The sequence below is a fragment of the Nomascus leucogenys genome, chromosome 15 (genome assembly GCF_006542625.1).
Source record: "Nomascus leucogenys isolate Asia chromosome 15, Asia_NLE_v1, whole genome shotgun sequence".
In the NCBI taxonomy this organism is placed as follows: domain Eukaryota; kingdom Metazoa; phylum Chordata; class Mammalia; order Primates; family Hylobatidae; genus Nomascus; species Nomascus leucogenys.
The window spans coordinates 79393365-79408090 of record NC_044395.1 but is presented as its reverse complement, the minus strand read 5'-3'; the positions used below and the strand labels follow the sequence as shown (position 1 = coordinate 79408090).

Genomic DNA, 14726 nt, shown 5'->3' with positions numbered 1-14726 from the left:
GTAACAGCTGTGGAAATTCTAGCCCAAAATAGGTGACCAGATTATTCCTTACCTGGTGAAATTAGTCTCAGTGCATTTCTCAGCAGAACAAATGTCAAGTGCTTGTAGGTTTCTACTTAGATAGTAAAATGGCCCTTGCAGAACTGTTACTGATGAGAGAAAACAGGTAAGAAGACTGCAAGTAGACTTTGGGGATCATGTTTTTTGTAGTTCAGAGTTTTCCTCACCTCGGGCTAGTGGTATAGCACATTCATTGTTATCCAGTGGAAAAATCTAACTTGCTAGAAATTAGAAAACTTCTATATAAATATTAGCACAGGTACCCTTGACTCCAAAAGATCGGTTATCACATCTTAATCCAAGGAGAGTCATTGGCAAAACATAATTAATTCTTCATCTAATTTTTAGTGCTCACATGGAGTGGCCAAGAAGAAGTAGTGAGTCATACCTCTCAAGTACAGCTGTCCAACAGGTAACACTGACTGGAAATTTGCATTTATCCAATGAAAAATCATGTACTTCATAGCTAACAGCTATTTATACAGTATGTACTTACCAGGCTTCTGGAAACAAAACTAGTATGGACAAACCCAGAAGTATAAAGGAGCAGTGTTTTATATTCTTTGATTTCTTATCTGAAGGTAGATCTAAGAGTGCTTTGCAAGCTTTTTCAGATAACGCAGTTGACATTTAAATGGTAAAACATGTTATTTGTAGACAATGATTTACTGCTTCTATACCTAAACATCTGAGCCCCACTCTGTCACCAGGCTGGAGTGCAGTGGCACGATAACGGCTTACTGCAGCCTCCGCCTCCCGGGTTCAAGCGATTCCCCTGCCTCAGTGTCCCAAGTAGCTGGAATTACAGGCATGCGCCACCATGCCCAGCTAATTTTTTGTATTTTAGTAGAGATGGGGTTTCACCATGTTGGTCAGGATGGTCTTGATCTCCTGACCACATGATCCACCCGCCTTGGCCTCCCAAAGTGCTGGGATTACAGGTGTGAGCCACTGTGCCAGGCCAACAATTTTCTTTTTTTCTTTTTTTTTTTTTTTTTTTGAGACAGAGTCTCGCTCTGTCGCCCAGGCTGGAGCGCAGTGGCGCAATCTCGGCTCACTGCAAGCTCCGCCTCCCGGGTTCACGCCATTCTCCTGCCTCAGCCTCTCCAAGTAGCTGGGACTACAGGTGCCCGCCACCACGCCCGGCTAATTTTTTTGTATTTTTAGTAGAGACGGGGTTTTACCGTGGTCTCGATCTCCTGACCTCATGATCCGCCCGCCTCGGCCTCCCAAAGTGCTGGGATTACAAGCGTGAGCCACCGCGCCCAGCCCAGGCCAACAATTTTCTTAATGTAGAAGATAATTTGTCCACACCACTTAAAAATGAGTATCAATCACACACAAATAGAACTGTAAATCAGTCAATGTGAATGGATAAGCCATATTATATGTTCAGGCAAAAAAAAAAGTGTAACACACAGATCTTTGTATCTTTTGCTTTTATCCAGAGGCCTTCCAACGGTCTGTACCCCATAGGCAGGACTCTACACAGCATTTATACTCATGGCATTTGTTGTTTCACTGTCATATAACATTTTCCTGAAGTCTAAGAGGTGGTCATTTTTAGCTTTCAAAGCCATCAGCTTATAACTTTTAGAATATAACAACTGGAAAAGGTGTTCTCTTTCTTGAGAAGATTAGTGTATGGTATAATTCATTCTAATCTGATTATACAATCCTGCATTTATACTTTTTAAAAGGAGGAAATTTAAGTGTTTATATATTTTTATCATTTATAAAAGAATGTATGCTTATTATAAAACTTCAAATACTGCAGATACCTATAAAGTATTAAAATAAATTAAAAAGCTAAGGTAATTCCATTTTTCAGAGACAACCATTTTTAACAATTAGGGTCCACATGTCCAAAAAATTTTTTTTCTACTCAGGAGGCTGAAATGGGAGGATCAGTTGAGCCCAGGAGTTTGAGACCAGCTTGGACAACATAGAGACCCTATCTCTAAAAAGAAAAAATTGTTTTTCAGTGCTTCTACAAATGTATAATAATATAGATTTATGCTATCCATACTATCTTGCAACTTGATTTCTTTCCTTAATGATGAAATCTCAGACATTTTTGCACATTGTACATGTAAATCTACCTTATACTTCTCAAAAGCTACATGGTACTACGCTTGGTAGTGATTTATTTAACCAGTCCTCTTTTGATGAGTTGTTTCCAAATATTGCAGACATACTTATTATGTACATCTTTGCACACTTAAGTATACTGCTATAAGATAAATGCCTAGAAGAGGAATTTCTAGATCAGACGTTACCAAATCTTCTTCTTAAAAGGTTAGATCACTTTACATTCTCAATAGCAGTTATGGGAATGCCTGTTTATAGTTTCTCCAAATTAGTTATCAGTCTTTTTAATTTTTGCCAATTATCGATAGGCAAATTGGTATTTATTGTTTTAATTCATATTTGGTTAAATATCAATGGCAGTGAACATTTTTTATGTTATTAGGCCATTTGTATTTTCTTTGAACTGCCTATCTGACATCTTAAGAAAAGTTTAAATAAACATTAGATTCGATTATCTATAGGCTTCCCCAACAATTGCTGTATAACTCTTGTTTCTATCATAGAAACGTCTAATTAATACCTTAACCAGAATGTAAAACTAAATGTGCATATTTAATGGATCTTCTGAGATCATGTATTTTTGTAACCTAGAGCCATGGAACTGCTAAGAGTAAAAGGTCAAAGATCCTGGTCTGTTGGACTATCAGTAGCTGACATGGTTGACAGTATTGTAAACAATAAGAAGAAAGTGCATTCTGTATCAACTTTAGCAAAGGTAATTGCTATTCTTATTCTCTTATTATATTTTAAACTTAGATATTATTAATACAAAACTAATAAAATCATTATTCGTACTCTAACCCCAGGTGTCTTCAGTATCACCAGCTTTTAGAGTAACAGGTAGGAGAAGGCAGTTTAGTTTAAGCCCTATCCTGCTTAGCTATGAGAAGTCTGCCAGCTTGGGCAACATAGTGAGACCCCATCTTTACAAAAACAAAAACAAAACTTTGCCAGGCATGTGACAACCACTCAGTAGGCTGAGGTGGGAGAATCTCTTGAGCCTGGGAGGTTAAGGCTGCAGTGAGCCATGATCATGTCACTGGACTCCAGCATGGACAACACAGCGAATCCCTGTCTCCAAAGATAAAATCTTGACTGGGGGCAGTGGCTCACGCCTGTAATCCCAGCACTCGGGGACCAAGGCGGGCGGATCACTTGAGGTTAGGAGTTTGAGACCAGCCTGGCTAACATGGTGAAACCCCTCTCTACTAAAAATACAAAAATTAGCCGGGCATAATGGCGTATGCCTTAATCCCAGCTACTCGGGAGGTGGAGGTTGCAGTGAGCACCTCTGCAACTCCAGCCTGGGTGACACGGCGAGACTCAGTCTTGAAAACAAACAAAAAAAGTGTGGACTTCTATCAGGTTGCCTTCTCACCCTCATGTGATTTTTGGTAACCCCCAAATAGTGTTTACATATCCATAAATTTCTTCTGTCATTTATCATCTCAGCCAGCCAAGTCACCCCAGATCTGTGTGCCAGAAAGACAAATATCACATATTCTTATTCATGTAACCCCCAAATAGTGTTTATATATCCATAAATTTCTTCTGACTGTCATTTATCATCTCAGCCAGCCAAGTCACCCCAGATGTATGTGCCGGAAAGACAAATATCACATATTCTCACTCACATGGGAGCTTTTTTTTTTTTTTTTTTTTTTTAAAGTTTATCTCATGGAGGTAGAGAGTAGAATGTTGGTTACCACAGGCTGCGGTTGGGGGATAGAATGAAAAGCAGTTGGTTAATGGGTACAAAAATAGGAATAAATTCTAGTGTTCAACAGCACAGTAGGGTGAGTGTGATTATTAATAATTTATTGTACATTTCAAAACAGCTAGAAGAGGCCGGGTGTGGTGGCTCATGCCTGTAATCCCAGCACTTTGGGAGGCTGAGGGGGGAGGATCACTTGAGCTTAGGAGTTCAAGACCAGCTTGGGCAATATAGAGAGAGCTCATCTCAAAAAAAAAAAAAAAAAAAGAAAAACAAAATAGCCAGAAGAAACCATTTGGAATGTTTTCAACACAAATAAATGATAAATGAGGTGATGGATAGCCCAATTACCCTGATTTGATCATTACACGTTATATGCATATATTGAAATATCACATGTACCCCACAAATACACACTATTATGGTACCAGTTGTTTTATTTTTTAAAGAAGCTATTGTCATGACTGTGCCCAGAGACCATCCCATGCCCCTCCCCAGGAAATACATTCTTAACTTTTTTCTTAGCCCCCAACCTGCTACCCATATTGCAGGGGGACTAGCTTACTTCTCTACAAAGTGGGACCAAGTTGCTTCCATCTCTCAAAAATTTTCTGAAATGATAACAAGTTTATAAAATCAATGAATGATTGTGAGTTCTGAACTTCTAAAAATAAAATAAAAATAAGTAAATGAACAAAAAAATTTTTTAAGTCCAACTTGTATCAGTTTGTCCTAGTTAAGAAAGCAAGAAAGTATGCATTTTTGTATTAACTTCTTTGCAGTGATTTAGTTCTATTAAATCCCTATTTTTCTCATTTCAGGGATATTATGATATAAATAGTGAAGTGTTTTTAAGTTTGCCTTGCATCCTTGGAACAAATGGAGTATCTGAAGTTATGAAAACCACACTGAAAGAAGATACAGTTACTGAGAAACTCCAAAGCAGTGCATCCTCAATCCACGGTCTCCAACAACAGTTAAAACTTTGATTCTCCAATGCAATTTGAGAGGCTGGACTTCTACCTAAAGGGAAAAGTCATTTAATTTTACCAATATATATAGGTTTGAGGATTTCTGTATCCTGCTACTTACCCTTACAAACTGCTTGGTTAAAGTAGAGGGTTTCTTGATGAGCTTTGTGATGTAAATCCTTAAGGAGTTATACAACGAAGGGAAAAATTAATTTTATTTGGGGTTCTTGAGATATCTGTGCTGTTCTTTAAATCTACAGCAGGGGTAAACATTCATCTGCAGTGTGCATCAATTTAAATCATATATCCTAAACTAAAAGCACAATTCATACTTTGGGAATATTTTATAAGTAATATATCTTTAAAAGAAAATTACTCTTTGACTTTTATAATCAATATAAGTTCAAGGCCCAGTATGGATTTACAAAGTCTGTGTCAGTTGTACATTCACAGGATCCACAGCTTAAGTTACTAATGTTTCTTGTGTAAAATCCTGTTGGTAGTAATAGTAAAGCATTGTATTTCTTCAAATTAATTAGCTACCAAAAAATGGAAAAGAATTTTACATGCACTTTAAAATAGTAAAATGGAAAGTGAATTTTTAAAATATATGCATTAAAAGTTTACTTTAATTTCCAGTGGGACTTCCTTTATGAAATTTTCCATAACTTCTTTCTGGAGTATTGTAAGATCTCCAACATCTCATAAACTAATTGTGATATTAGTGGAACCATAGACAAATGTATATTTTTAGTGGAAACAGATTATGAATGAAAGCCAAGCAGCTTACTTTAAAGCCAAAATATGAGATTTTCATTAAAAACATTGGTCATAATAGGGAGGTTTTTTATTTGTTCTGAGCAAATCCTTTAACCTCTCCTGATGATACAGTTCAGAGTACACACACTTTGGTGATGGATCAAGAGCAAAATTTTATGTGAAAGATAGCTTATTATTACTATTGTGACATACAACTAATAGTAACAGTTAACATCAACACTTCATATATACCAGGCAGCATGATAAGCACTTTATTATTTTACTGAATCCTCACAACAGACCACTGAGGTAGGGACTATTGCCATCATCATTTTATAAAAGGAAATTGAAGTTTAGTCCTCAAGAAGTCTTGGCTATTAAGGGGCACTTATCCATACAACCTCTACTTTTTCTAGGCACTAAAAGGGGGAAAAGGCTTAACAGCCAAAATAGTTATCAAAAGACCCTAAAGTTGGGGTCCTATACACCATGAAAGGATTACTTTCATTCTCATGTAATGGCATGCTTTTATAAAAAACAAACATGGGCTAGGCGCAGTGACTCACGCCTGTAATCCCAGCACTTTGGGAGGCCGAGGCGGGCAGATCACAAGGTCAGAAGATCGAGATCATTCTGGCTAACACGGTGAAACCCCGTCTCTACTAAAAATACAAAAAATTAGCCAGGCGTGGTGGCAGGCGCCTGTAGTTCCAGTTACTCAGAAAGCTGAGGCAAGAGAATGGCGTAAACCCGGGAGGTGGAGCTTGCAGTGAGCACAGATCGCACCACTGCACTCCAGCCTGGGCGACAGAGCGAGACTCTGTCCCAAAAAAAAAAAAAAAAAAAGTTTAAAAATTAGCCAGGTGTGGTGATGTGCACCTGTAGTTCCAGCTACTCAGGAGGCTGAGGCAGGAGGATCGCTTGAGTCCAGAAGTTCAAGATTACAGTGAGCTATGATCATGCTACTGCACTCCAGCCTAGGCAACAGAGTGAGACCCTGTCTCTAAAAAAATAAAAATAAAAATAAAGCAAGCATATAATAGGTTAATCCAGATGGAGTTAGGAGGGTTTATAAGGGCAGACACATCCTAGGTAAAGAGGAAATAGGCAAACTAATGCTGTTTTAGTGTAATAAGGAATGCTTATAATGATGAACTTTAGTCATAAAGAAAAGGTGAAATTATATTCAGTAACCCATGTTAGGAAAGCAGAAAAGTATTTAATATGCTTGGAAAGATTCCAACCAGAGTTAACTGAATAAAAACCTTGGACATTTGAAGAGAAAAGCATTTAGTTCTATGTAATTTCAATATGCACGTGAATTAGTTCATGTTACTCTAACAATGTATTCTTATGTATTCAATGTCCTTTTTTATGAAATAGGAAAGTAAAACTGAAAGAACTATTTCTTGTGTTTTTAAAACTAGCCTTTTCTAATATTTGATATCTAATTAAAGTTAGATAATATGTAATATGCTTTTGAACAATAACCTAACCAGAAAATATTGTATAATAAATTACCAAGAAATAATTACATTAATTATAAAAGGAACATGTCAATACAACAAATGTTTATTTAACACCTACTGTTACTCCAAATACTGTGTTAGAATTTGACTATTCAAAGATGAATAATAGTCTTTGCCCTCTGGAAGGCCACAATGTAGAAGTAATTCTCTGGATCAGATATTTCCTTGAGTGTTAAGTGTATTGGTAATCATGTTGTAAATCCCAGTGTAAGTCAAGAAGCAATATCACCACCACCACCTCCCTATGATTTTGTGATAATTTGACATTCTCAATGCTTGTTAACTTTCATGTTTTCATTTTTACGAAATCATGCAGAGCTTGTCACAATTTTTAGTGGGGTTTGGATTAAAATGCTTTTTTGATGTAGCAGAAGATACATTTTTCCCATTTTACATTGTTTTCCTTAAATATTAAGAATAATGAGTAAAATAAACTGATTTTAAAATCACCAGGAGATGCTTCATTTATTAAGTGAAACATTCAGATTAAGGAGTTTTTTTCATATAATTCACACAGCACCCAGGATATTTAGTTATTTTGTGTAAAATGAAGAGACTAGATTTTATCAATTGTTTTCAAACTTTTAAAAATTATTTTTAGCAAGAAAACTTTTTAAATCTTTTTGTTTTTGAGCCAGGTTCTCACTATATTGCCCAGGCTGGACTCAAACTCTTGGGCTCAAGTAATCCTCCTGCCTCAGGCAATGGAGTAGCTGGGACTGCAGGTGCACCATCAGCTTATTTGTGTTTTCATCTGTGATAATCGGAGGATTTAAAATTCTCCACTAATATATGTGAGGATAGAAATCAAAATGCCTAATAAGTGGAAAAAACTCATCTTTAGTGTTGAAATGGCAAGCAACTTTCAAAAGCATTTCAACTACTATTACCTTCACATCAAAAAATTAACTGATTTTGCATATTTCTAAAACCACATTCTCCCCACACACAATCAATCCTCCATGGTTCCAATGAAATAGATAAGAAGTTAACACTTTATATTAAGGTATAGTGTTGACCCTGAAAGATTGCAAAAGACTGATAGTAAACATGCAGCAAGAAAGCTTTTTAAACAATATATTGCTGGGCACAGTGACTCACACCTGTAATCCCAGCACTTTGGGAGGCTAAGATGGGAGGATCACCTGAGCCCAGGAGTTCTGAGGCCAGCCTGGCCAACAAAGTGAGACCTCATCTTTACAAAAAAATTAAAAATTAGCTGGGCATGGTGGCACACGCATGTGGTCCCAATATACACAGGAGGCTGAGGCAGGAGGATCGCTTGAGCCAGGGAGGTCGAGGCTGCAGTGGGCCATGTTCACACCACTGCACCATGACCTGGGCAACAGAACAAGGCTGTGTCTCAAAAAATATATAAATGGGCTGGGCGCAGTGGCTCACGCCTGTAATCCCAACATTTTGGCAGGCTGAGGCGGGTGGATCACCTGCGGTCAAGAGTTTGAGACCAGCCTGGCCAACATAGTGAAATCCTGTCTCTACTAAAAATACAAAAAATTAGCTGGGTGTGGTGGTGGGCACCTGTAATCCCAGCTACTCGGGAGGCTGAGGCAGGAGAATCGCTTGAACCCGGGAGGCAGAGGTTGCAGTGAGCCAAGATCACAATATTGCACTCCAGCCTGGGCAGCGAGAGCAAAACTCCGTCTCAAAAATATATATATATATGTAAAATTTAATATTTATAAATTTTGTATTTATTTATAAAATATATAAATAATATATATTACCTGGCATTCCTCCAACTCACAAAGGTACAGTTGCTCTAATTAAAGGGACTCCTGGTTAAGCCGTGGCTTTAAGAACAGTTTGAAAACCTTCTTGCTTTCAAAAGACATAAAACAGCAAGTAAAATGGAAGGACAGACTGACCTCTAGTTTGGTTTGACTGGAGCTGTATGCTTAACTAAGGAGTTGAAAAACAGAAGCGGAGGTTGCAGTGAGCCGAGATGGTGCTACTGCATTCCAGTCTGGGCGATGGAGTGAGAGTGTTTCAAAAAAAAAGGAAAAAGAAAAACAATACCTATTAATAGCCTTTATTTGTGCGTGTTAGCAACAGTTTATAATGATGCTTCTACATGGTTTCAGTTAGGCCCTCCTTGTGAATGTGACCTTCACTTAGACGCCAACTTTGAAGGGAATCAATACTACGGCCTTGTTCTCATTAGGGCTGTACTAAAATAATTGAAACTATCAAACATCAAACTCAAAATTTTACAATACCTTGAATGACACTGTGCTTACAAAACTGACGGTGATGTGTAATGATGAAGTCACCGTGAAGAATTTTTATGGGAAGTAAAAATTCAATTAAGATGGAAGTACCTACCCTTGCGTTGTGCAAGGCAATGAAGATCTGAAGGAAGCCTGCCTTCAAGGGCTTGGATTTTGACAGCGGACAGGTACACAAATACAGCACCAGGTAAAATACGGCCTGTATTACCATTTATGTCTGGGTACAGAGGAGAAATTCTGACTTAGGGAATGGTTTCCTGGAGAAGAAATTACTATTTGGCTTCTTGTGAAACAAAGGCTCTACACTTTACCCTTGCCAACGTATAGTATGAAGGTCTTTAAAGCTTAAAAAAAAATCATTAATTAGAGGAACACTGGGCATCATCTAATGCAAGTGTATCACTTTAGAGTCGGGAGAAACTTATGCCTGAGCTAGAAATGCACTAGCCTACTATTATCACAAGGGCAAGTCAGTGACAGAACAGTTCTCTGACGGCCAGTGCAGTGCCCTCCCACTTGATGAATCAGTCATTAAGGCTCACTGGCAAGCCCTTCGTACTTCTTCCCTCTCCGGCACTAGCTTCCTTAAGTCGACTCTGTGAAATACCTGCTAATCTTAACCTGAACCAGAGTTTCGATCCTCGGAACAGTCTTGCCCACATCTTTGGGACCCGATTCGTCCTGCTGAATCCGGCACACGAGGGGCGGGTTGGTTGGAACCCACCCCGCCAGGCTTCTCTCAATCCCACACGGTGCCCAACCAAGCCCGCAGGACGGCGGTCCGGAAGTGACGTAGTGGAAGCGGACGTGGTGTCTTGGTGCCGACTTCCTGTTGTTTGAGGCCGGGTCGGGGGTGTGCGATTGTGTGGGACGGTCTGGGGCAGCCCAGCAGCGGCTGACCCTCTGCCTGCGGGGAAGGGAGTCGCGAGGCGGCCGTCATGGCGGTGTCGGAGAGCCAGCTCAAGAAAATGGTGTCCAAGGTGAGGCTGCGACACGCTCGCCTCCCAGCGCGCGCCCACCTCTCCCTTCCGCGCCCTGCCGAGTCCGTCCCAGCCCAGCCAAGCAAGCTTCCCAGACGGGCCGGAAGCCCCGGTGCAGTCCTTAGCCACCTTCTCAGACCCCCGCCCCGAGGCGCCTGTCGCCTGGTGCGGGAATCCCCGTACGGGAGCTGGGAGGGTGGGGGGCGGCGACAGTCAACAAAGGCGTGGAGCGGAGGCTACCTGACACCTGCCGCCCACCCGCCCTCCTCTCTTCCACAGAGTTTGGAGCTGTCTGTGGGGCAGTGTAGTTTTTCGTTTGTTTTTATAAATGCAAACAAGGGATCATACTTTGTTGTAGATCTGAGGCAATCCTCTACTCCTGTCCCAATCTAGGGATCCTCTAGTCTTAGCCTTTCTTTTGCCGACCCGTAGAGATTGTGGCCTTTTCAGTTTTGTATTCTCCAGAACAGAAGCGAAAATACCGGTCCCTTACTGCCCCAGGTGAAATACATACCATTACCATTTCAGGGATTTGCTAAGAGTAACTACTGTTAAGTGTATGCTTCTTACAACGCGTATTTATTTGCTTTGAGCTTAATTAATGATCTTCACGGCTCAAGACGAGTGGGTTTTTTTTTTCAATTTTTAAAAAAGCAGTTAAGCATTTTGTATTTTAAAGCCATGATTTATTTATATAATTACTTCAAACGTGGCACGAGTGGAATGGCTTTTGTTATGTTTTGTTGTAATTTTCCAAAACTATGTAAAATGATTGAGAGTTGAATCTTGACCAGTTCAACGTGTTAGCTTCGGATAGTTTTGTCAAAGCACGAATGGTAGCAATCAGCGGTTTAAGCGGTTTCAATTTTTAATGACACACACTATTATGTGTAAAACTTTTTTAAAAACAGACTTTTTCCAGTTAAATCGCCCCCATAGTCCTTGATTGAAGACCAAATAACCTCTAAGGAGAAAATGACAGTTTTCAAAATAAAGCATATCTTGGTTGTGTAATCATATATTTTAGGCTTCTTGGTTTTGTATTGATAAACTAGTTATCCTTAGTTATAGAGGACATATGGGAAGCCATAGAAGATTGTGACCCAGGTAAAGATCCATATTGTAACTTTTATATATCAGTTTTTGAAAAAATGGTATATTGTTTTACATAGTATGTAACTGAAGAGTATCTGTTCCGTGACTTTTTTTTTTTTTTTTTTTTTTTGAGAGTCTTGCTCTGTCTCCCAGGCTGGAGTGCAGTGGTGCGATCCTGGCTCACTGCAATCTCCGCCTCCCAGGTAAAAGCGATTCTCCTGCCTTAGCCTCCCAAGTAGCTGGGATTACAGGCGCCCACCACTTCACACAGCTGATTGTTGTATTTTTAGTAGAGACGTGGTTTCACCATGTTGGCCAGGCTGGTCTTGAACTCCAGACCTCAGTGATCCACCCACTTTGACTTCCCAAAGTGCTGGGAATACAGGCGTGAGCCACCACGCGTGGCCTCCATGACATTTTTGATCTTTAAATTGATAGCGTAGTCATTAAGATTTAGTCCTTGGGCTGGGCGCAGTGGCTTACGCCTGTAATCCTAGCACTTTGGGAGGCCAAAGCGGGCGGATCACCTGAGGTCAGGAGTTCAAGACCAGCGTGATCAACATGGTGATACCCCGTCTCTTCTAAAATACAAAAATTAGCCGGGCATGATGGCGGGTGCCTGTAATCCCAGCTACTTGGGAGGCTGAGATGGGAGAATCACTTGAACCTGGGAGACGGTGGTTGCAGTGAGTCGAGATCCGGCCACTGCACTCCAGCCTGGGTGGCTGAGCAAGACTCTGTCTCAAAGAAAAAAAAAAAAAAGATTTATTCCTTAATGTATGTATATTCATATAAAGAGCAAGAATATTCAAATATTAGCTTATTTTTTATACCCTAATTAAGTTTCCTAAGCTTCCCTAGAGAAACCTGCCATCAAAGACAAAGGCATGTTCAGAAGATATTTTATACCTCTACCTGCCTCCCCCTCCACCCAACCTGCGATTACTTTAGAAACAAAAACAGAGGTAGGGAAGAGGTGGGAGAGGGCATCCTACCAGCCTTTTGGTCCTTGGCTCAATATCTGGAAAATTGAGACTCCTGTATGTGAGTATGATGATTCTGAGCATCAGCATCAGTACTGTCCAACCTATGAATTTTAGACAGGTAAGAATAGTAAGTAAAGTAATAGAAGCAATTGTGGGTCTCCTTCCTCCTAAAGAAGGGCTTCAAATGTTTTCCTTTCAGCTGGTGTGGTCTGATGTAAGAATTGTTAGCCAGGACCCTGGACACATAGCTAGGGTGAAGGTCATTATTGTTTTCTCTTTATCTGATTGTAGGCTCTCCACACCCATCATGGTACTCTGGCCACCTGCCTTATGTTCTATATGTGTGTTGTAAAAGATCTTTTTTTCCCTTGAGCATTATCTTGGCTCCCAACTTCAACATAACTTTCAACACCTTTCTCTGTTATTTTTGCAATTAACAGATATATTTATACCAGATTAGTCCTTCTTGCTTTACAGAAACAACTTTCCACTTTAGATGTTTCATACATATAGCCACTTATATTTTTACATAGTTTATCTACAGCATTTCTAGAGGCACAGTCACTGCTAAATGAGTAGAAGAAAACTATGGGCCTGGTGTGGTGGCTCATGCCTGTAATCCCAATACTTTGGGAGATAGAGATGGGAGGATCACTTGAGGCCAGGAGTTCAAGATCAGCCTGGGCAACATAGCTAGACTCTGTCTCTACAAAAAATTTAAAAATCAGCCAGACTTGGCATGCACCTGTAGTCCTAGCTACTTGAGAAGCAGAAGCAGGAGGATCACTTAAGCCCAGGAGTTCAAGGTTACAGTGAGCTATGACAGAGAGAGAATCTGTCTCAAAAAGTAAAAAATAAAAAAACATTTTAAACAATAACAAAATTGGCCAGGTGCAGTGGCTCATGCCTGTAATCTCAGCACTTTGGGAGGCTGAGGTGGGCGGATCACTTGAGGTCAGGAGTTCGAGACCAGACTGGCCAACATGGTGAAACCCTGTCTCTACTAAAAATACAAATTAGCCAGACATGGTGGCGCACGCCCTTAATCCCAGCTACTCAGGAAGCTGAGGAAGGAGAATTGCCTGAACCTGGGAGGCAGAGGTTGCAGTGAGCTGAGATCATGCCAGTGCACTCCAGCCTGGGTGACAGAGCGAGAATCCATCTCAAAAACAAATAAATAAAAATAATAAAGATTGATATGTCCTGCACTGTTTTAGGTTCTAGGGATGCAACAGTGAACTATCAAACAAACTATGCTTCTGGAATTTAAATTCTTATAGAAGGCAATAAACAACTCAATAAATACATCAAGAAGTATGTTGGAAAGTGATAAGTGCTTTAGAGAAAATAAAGCAGGAAAGAGAAATGGGGAGTGCTAGGGTGTGGAAATGGGATGAGTCACCGTTTTATATCTGATAGTAAAGAGAGGTCTTTCTGAAAAAATCTATTTGAGCTCACCTGAGAGAGGTAAAGAAACTGTGCTTGACATGGGGCTCACACCTGAAATCCAAACATTTTGGGAGGCCAAAGCTAGAGGATCACATTGAGGCCAGGAGTTCCAGACCAGCCTGGGCGACATAGCATGACCTTGTCTCTTCTCTACTAAAAATATAAAAAAAATTAGCCAGGCGTGGTGCATACCTCTAATCCCAGCTAGTTGGGAGGCTGAGATGGGAGGATCACTTGAGCCCAGGAGTTTGAGGTTGCAGTGAGCTGTGATCACACCACTGTACTCCAGTTTGGGTGACTGAGCGAGATCCTGTCAAGAAAAAAAAACCTGGAACAATCTGGGAGAAGAACATTTCAGAAAGAAGGAAAAACAAATGCAAAGGCTCATAGACAGAAGTTTGTCATGCATGATAGAGGAACAACAAAGGAGGGTATGGTGGCTAGACTGGAGTGAGCAAGGGAGGAAAGTGGTGGTATGGGTCTAGACAGCATCAATGGTATGGGAGGTTTGGAGGGCCTTGCAGGCCATTGTAAGGACCTTGGCATTTACTTGGAGTATGATGAAAAGCCGTTGCTGTGTTTCAGCTGTTAGCAATATTACTCTAGATGCTATGTTGAGACTAGACTGTAGGGGGTTAATGATGGAGGCAGAGACACCATAAAGCGGCTGTTGCAGTAATCTAGGTGAGAGGTGCTGGTGGCTTAGACCAGGACTGTAGCTGTGGAGATTCCGGATGTATTTTGAAGGCAAAGCTAACAGGATATTTTGACAGATTTGCTGTGGATGTGAAGAAAAGAGGGCATCAAGGATAACGTCAAGGTTTTTGGCCTGAGCACCTGGAA

The 14726-nt window shown here is 40.3% G+C and overlaps 2 protein-coding genes across 4 annotated transcripts in view; both read left to right on the top strand.

The window, feature by feature from the left end:
• UEVLD (UEV and lactate/malate dehyrogenase domains) overlaps positions 1 to 7576 on the top strand; it is a 59661-nt gene extending 52085 nt beyond the window's left edge. The window contains exons 10-12 of one of the 3 annotated variants that reach the window (XM_030829508.1): positions 409 to 472; positions 2743 to 2866; positions 4687 to 7576. In XM_030829508.1, coding sequence (XP_030685368.1) covers positions 409 to 472; positions 2743 to 2866; positions 4687 to 4854 — 356 coding nt within the window. In that variant the 3' untranslated portion in view covers positions 4855 to 7576. The remainder of the gene's footprint in view (positions 1 to 408; positions 473 to 2742; positions 2867 to 4686) is intronic. The other 2 variants (XM_030829509.1, XM_030829510.1) reach the window with 2 other exon arrangements.
• A 2595-nt stretch (positions 7577 to 10171) lies between these two features.
• The window catches only part of TSG101 (tumor susceptibility 101), a 47331-nt gene continuing 42776 nt past the window's right edge, over positions 10172 to 14726 (top strand). Inside the window, exon 1 of the mRNA XM_003254299.4 lies at positions 10172 to 10353. Coding sequence (XP_003254347.1) covers positions 10312 to 10353 — 42 coding nt within the window. The 5' untranslated portion in view covers positions 10172 to 10311. The remainder of the gene's footprint in view (positions 10354 to 14726) is intronic.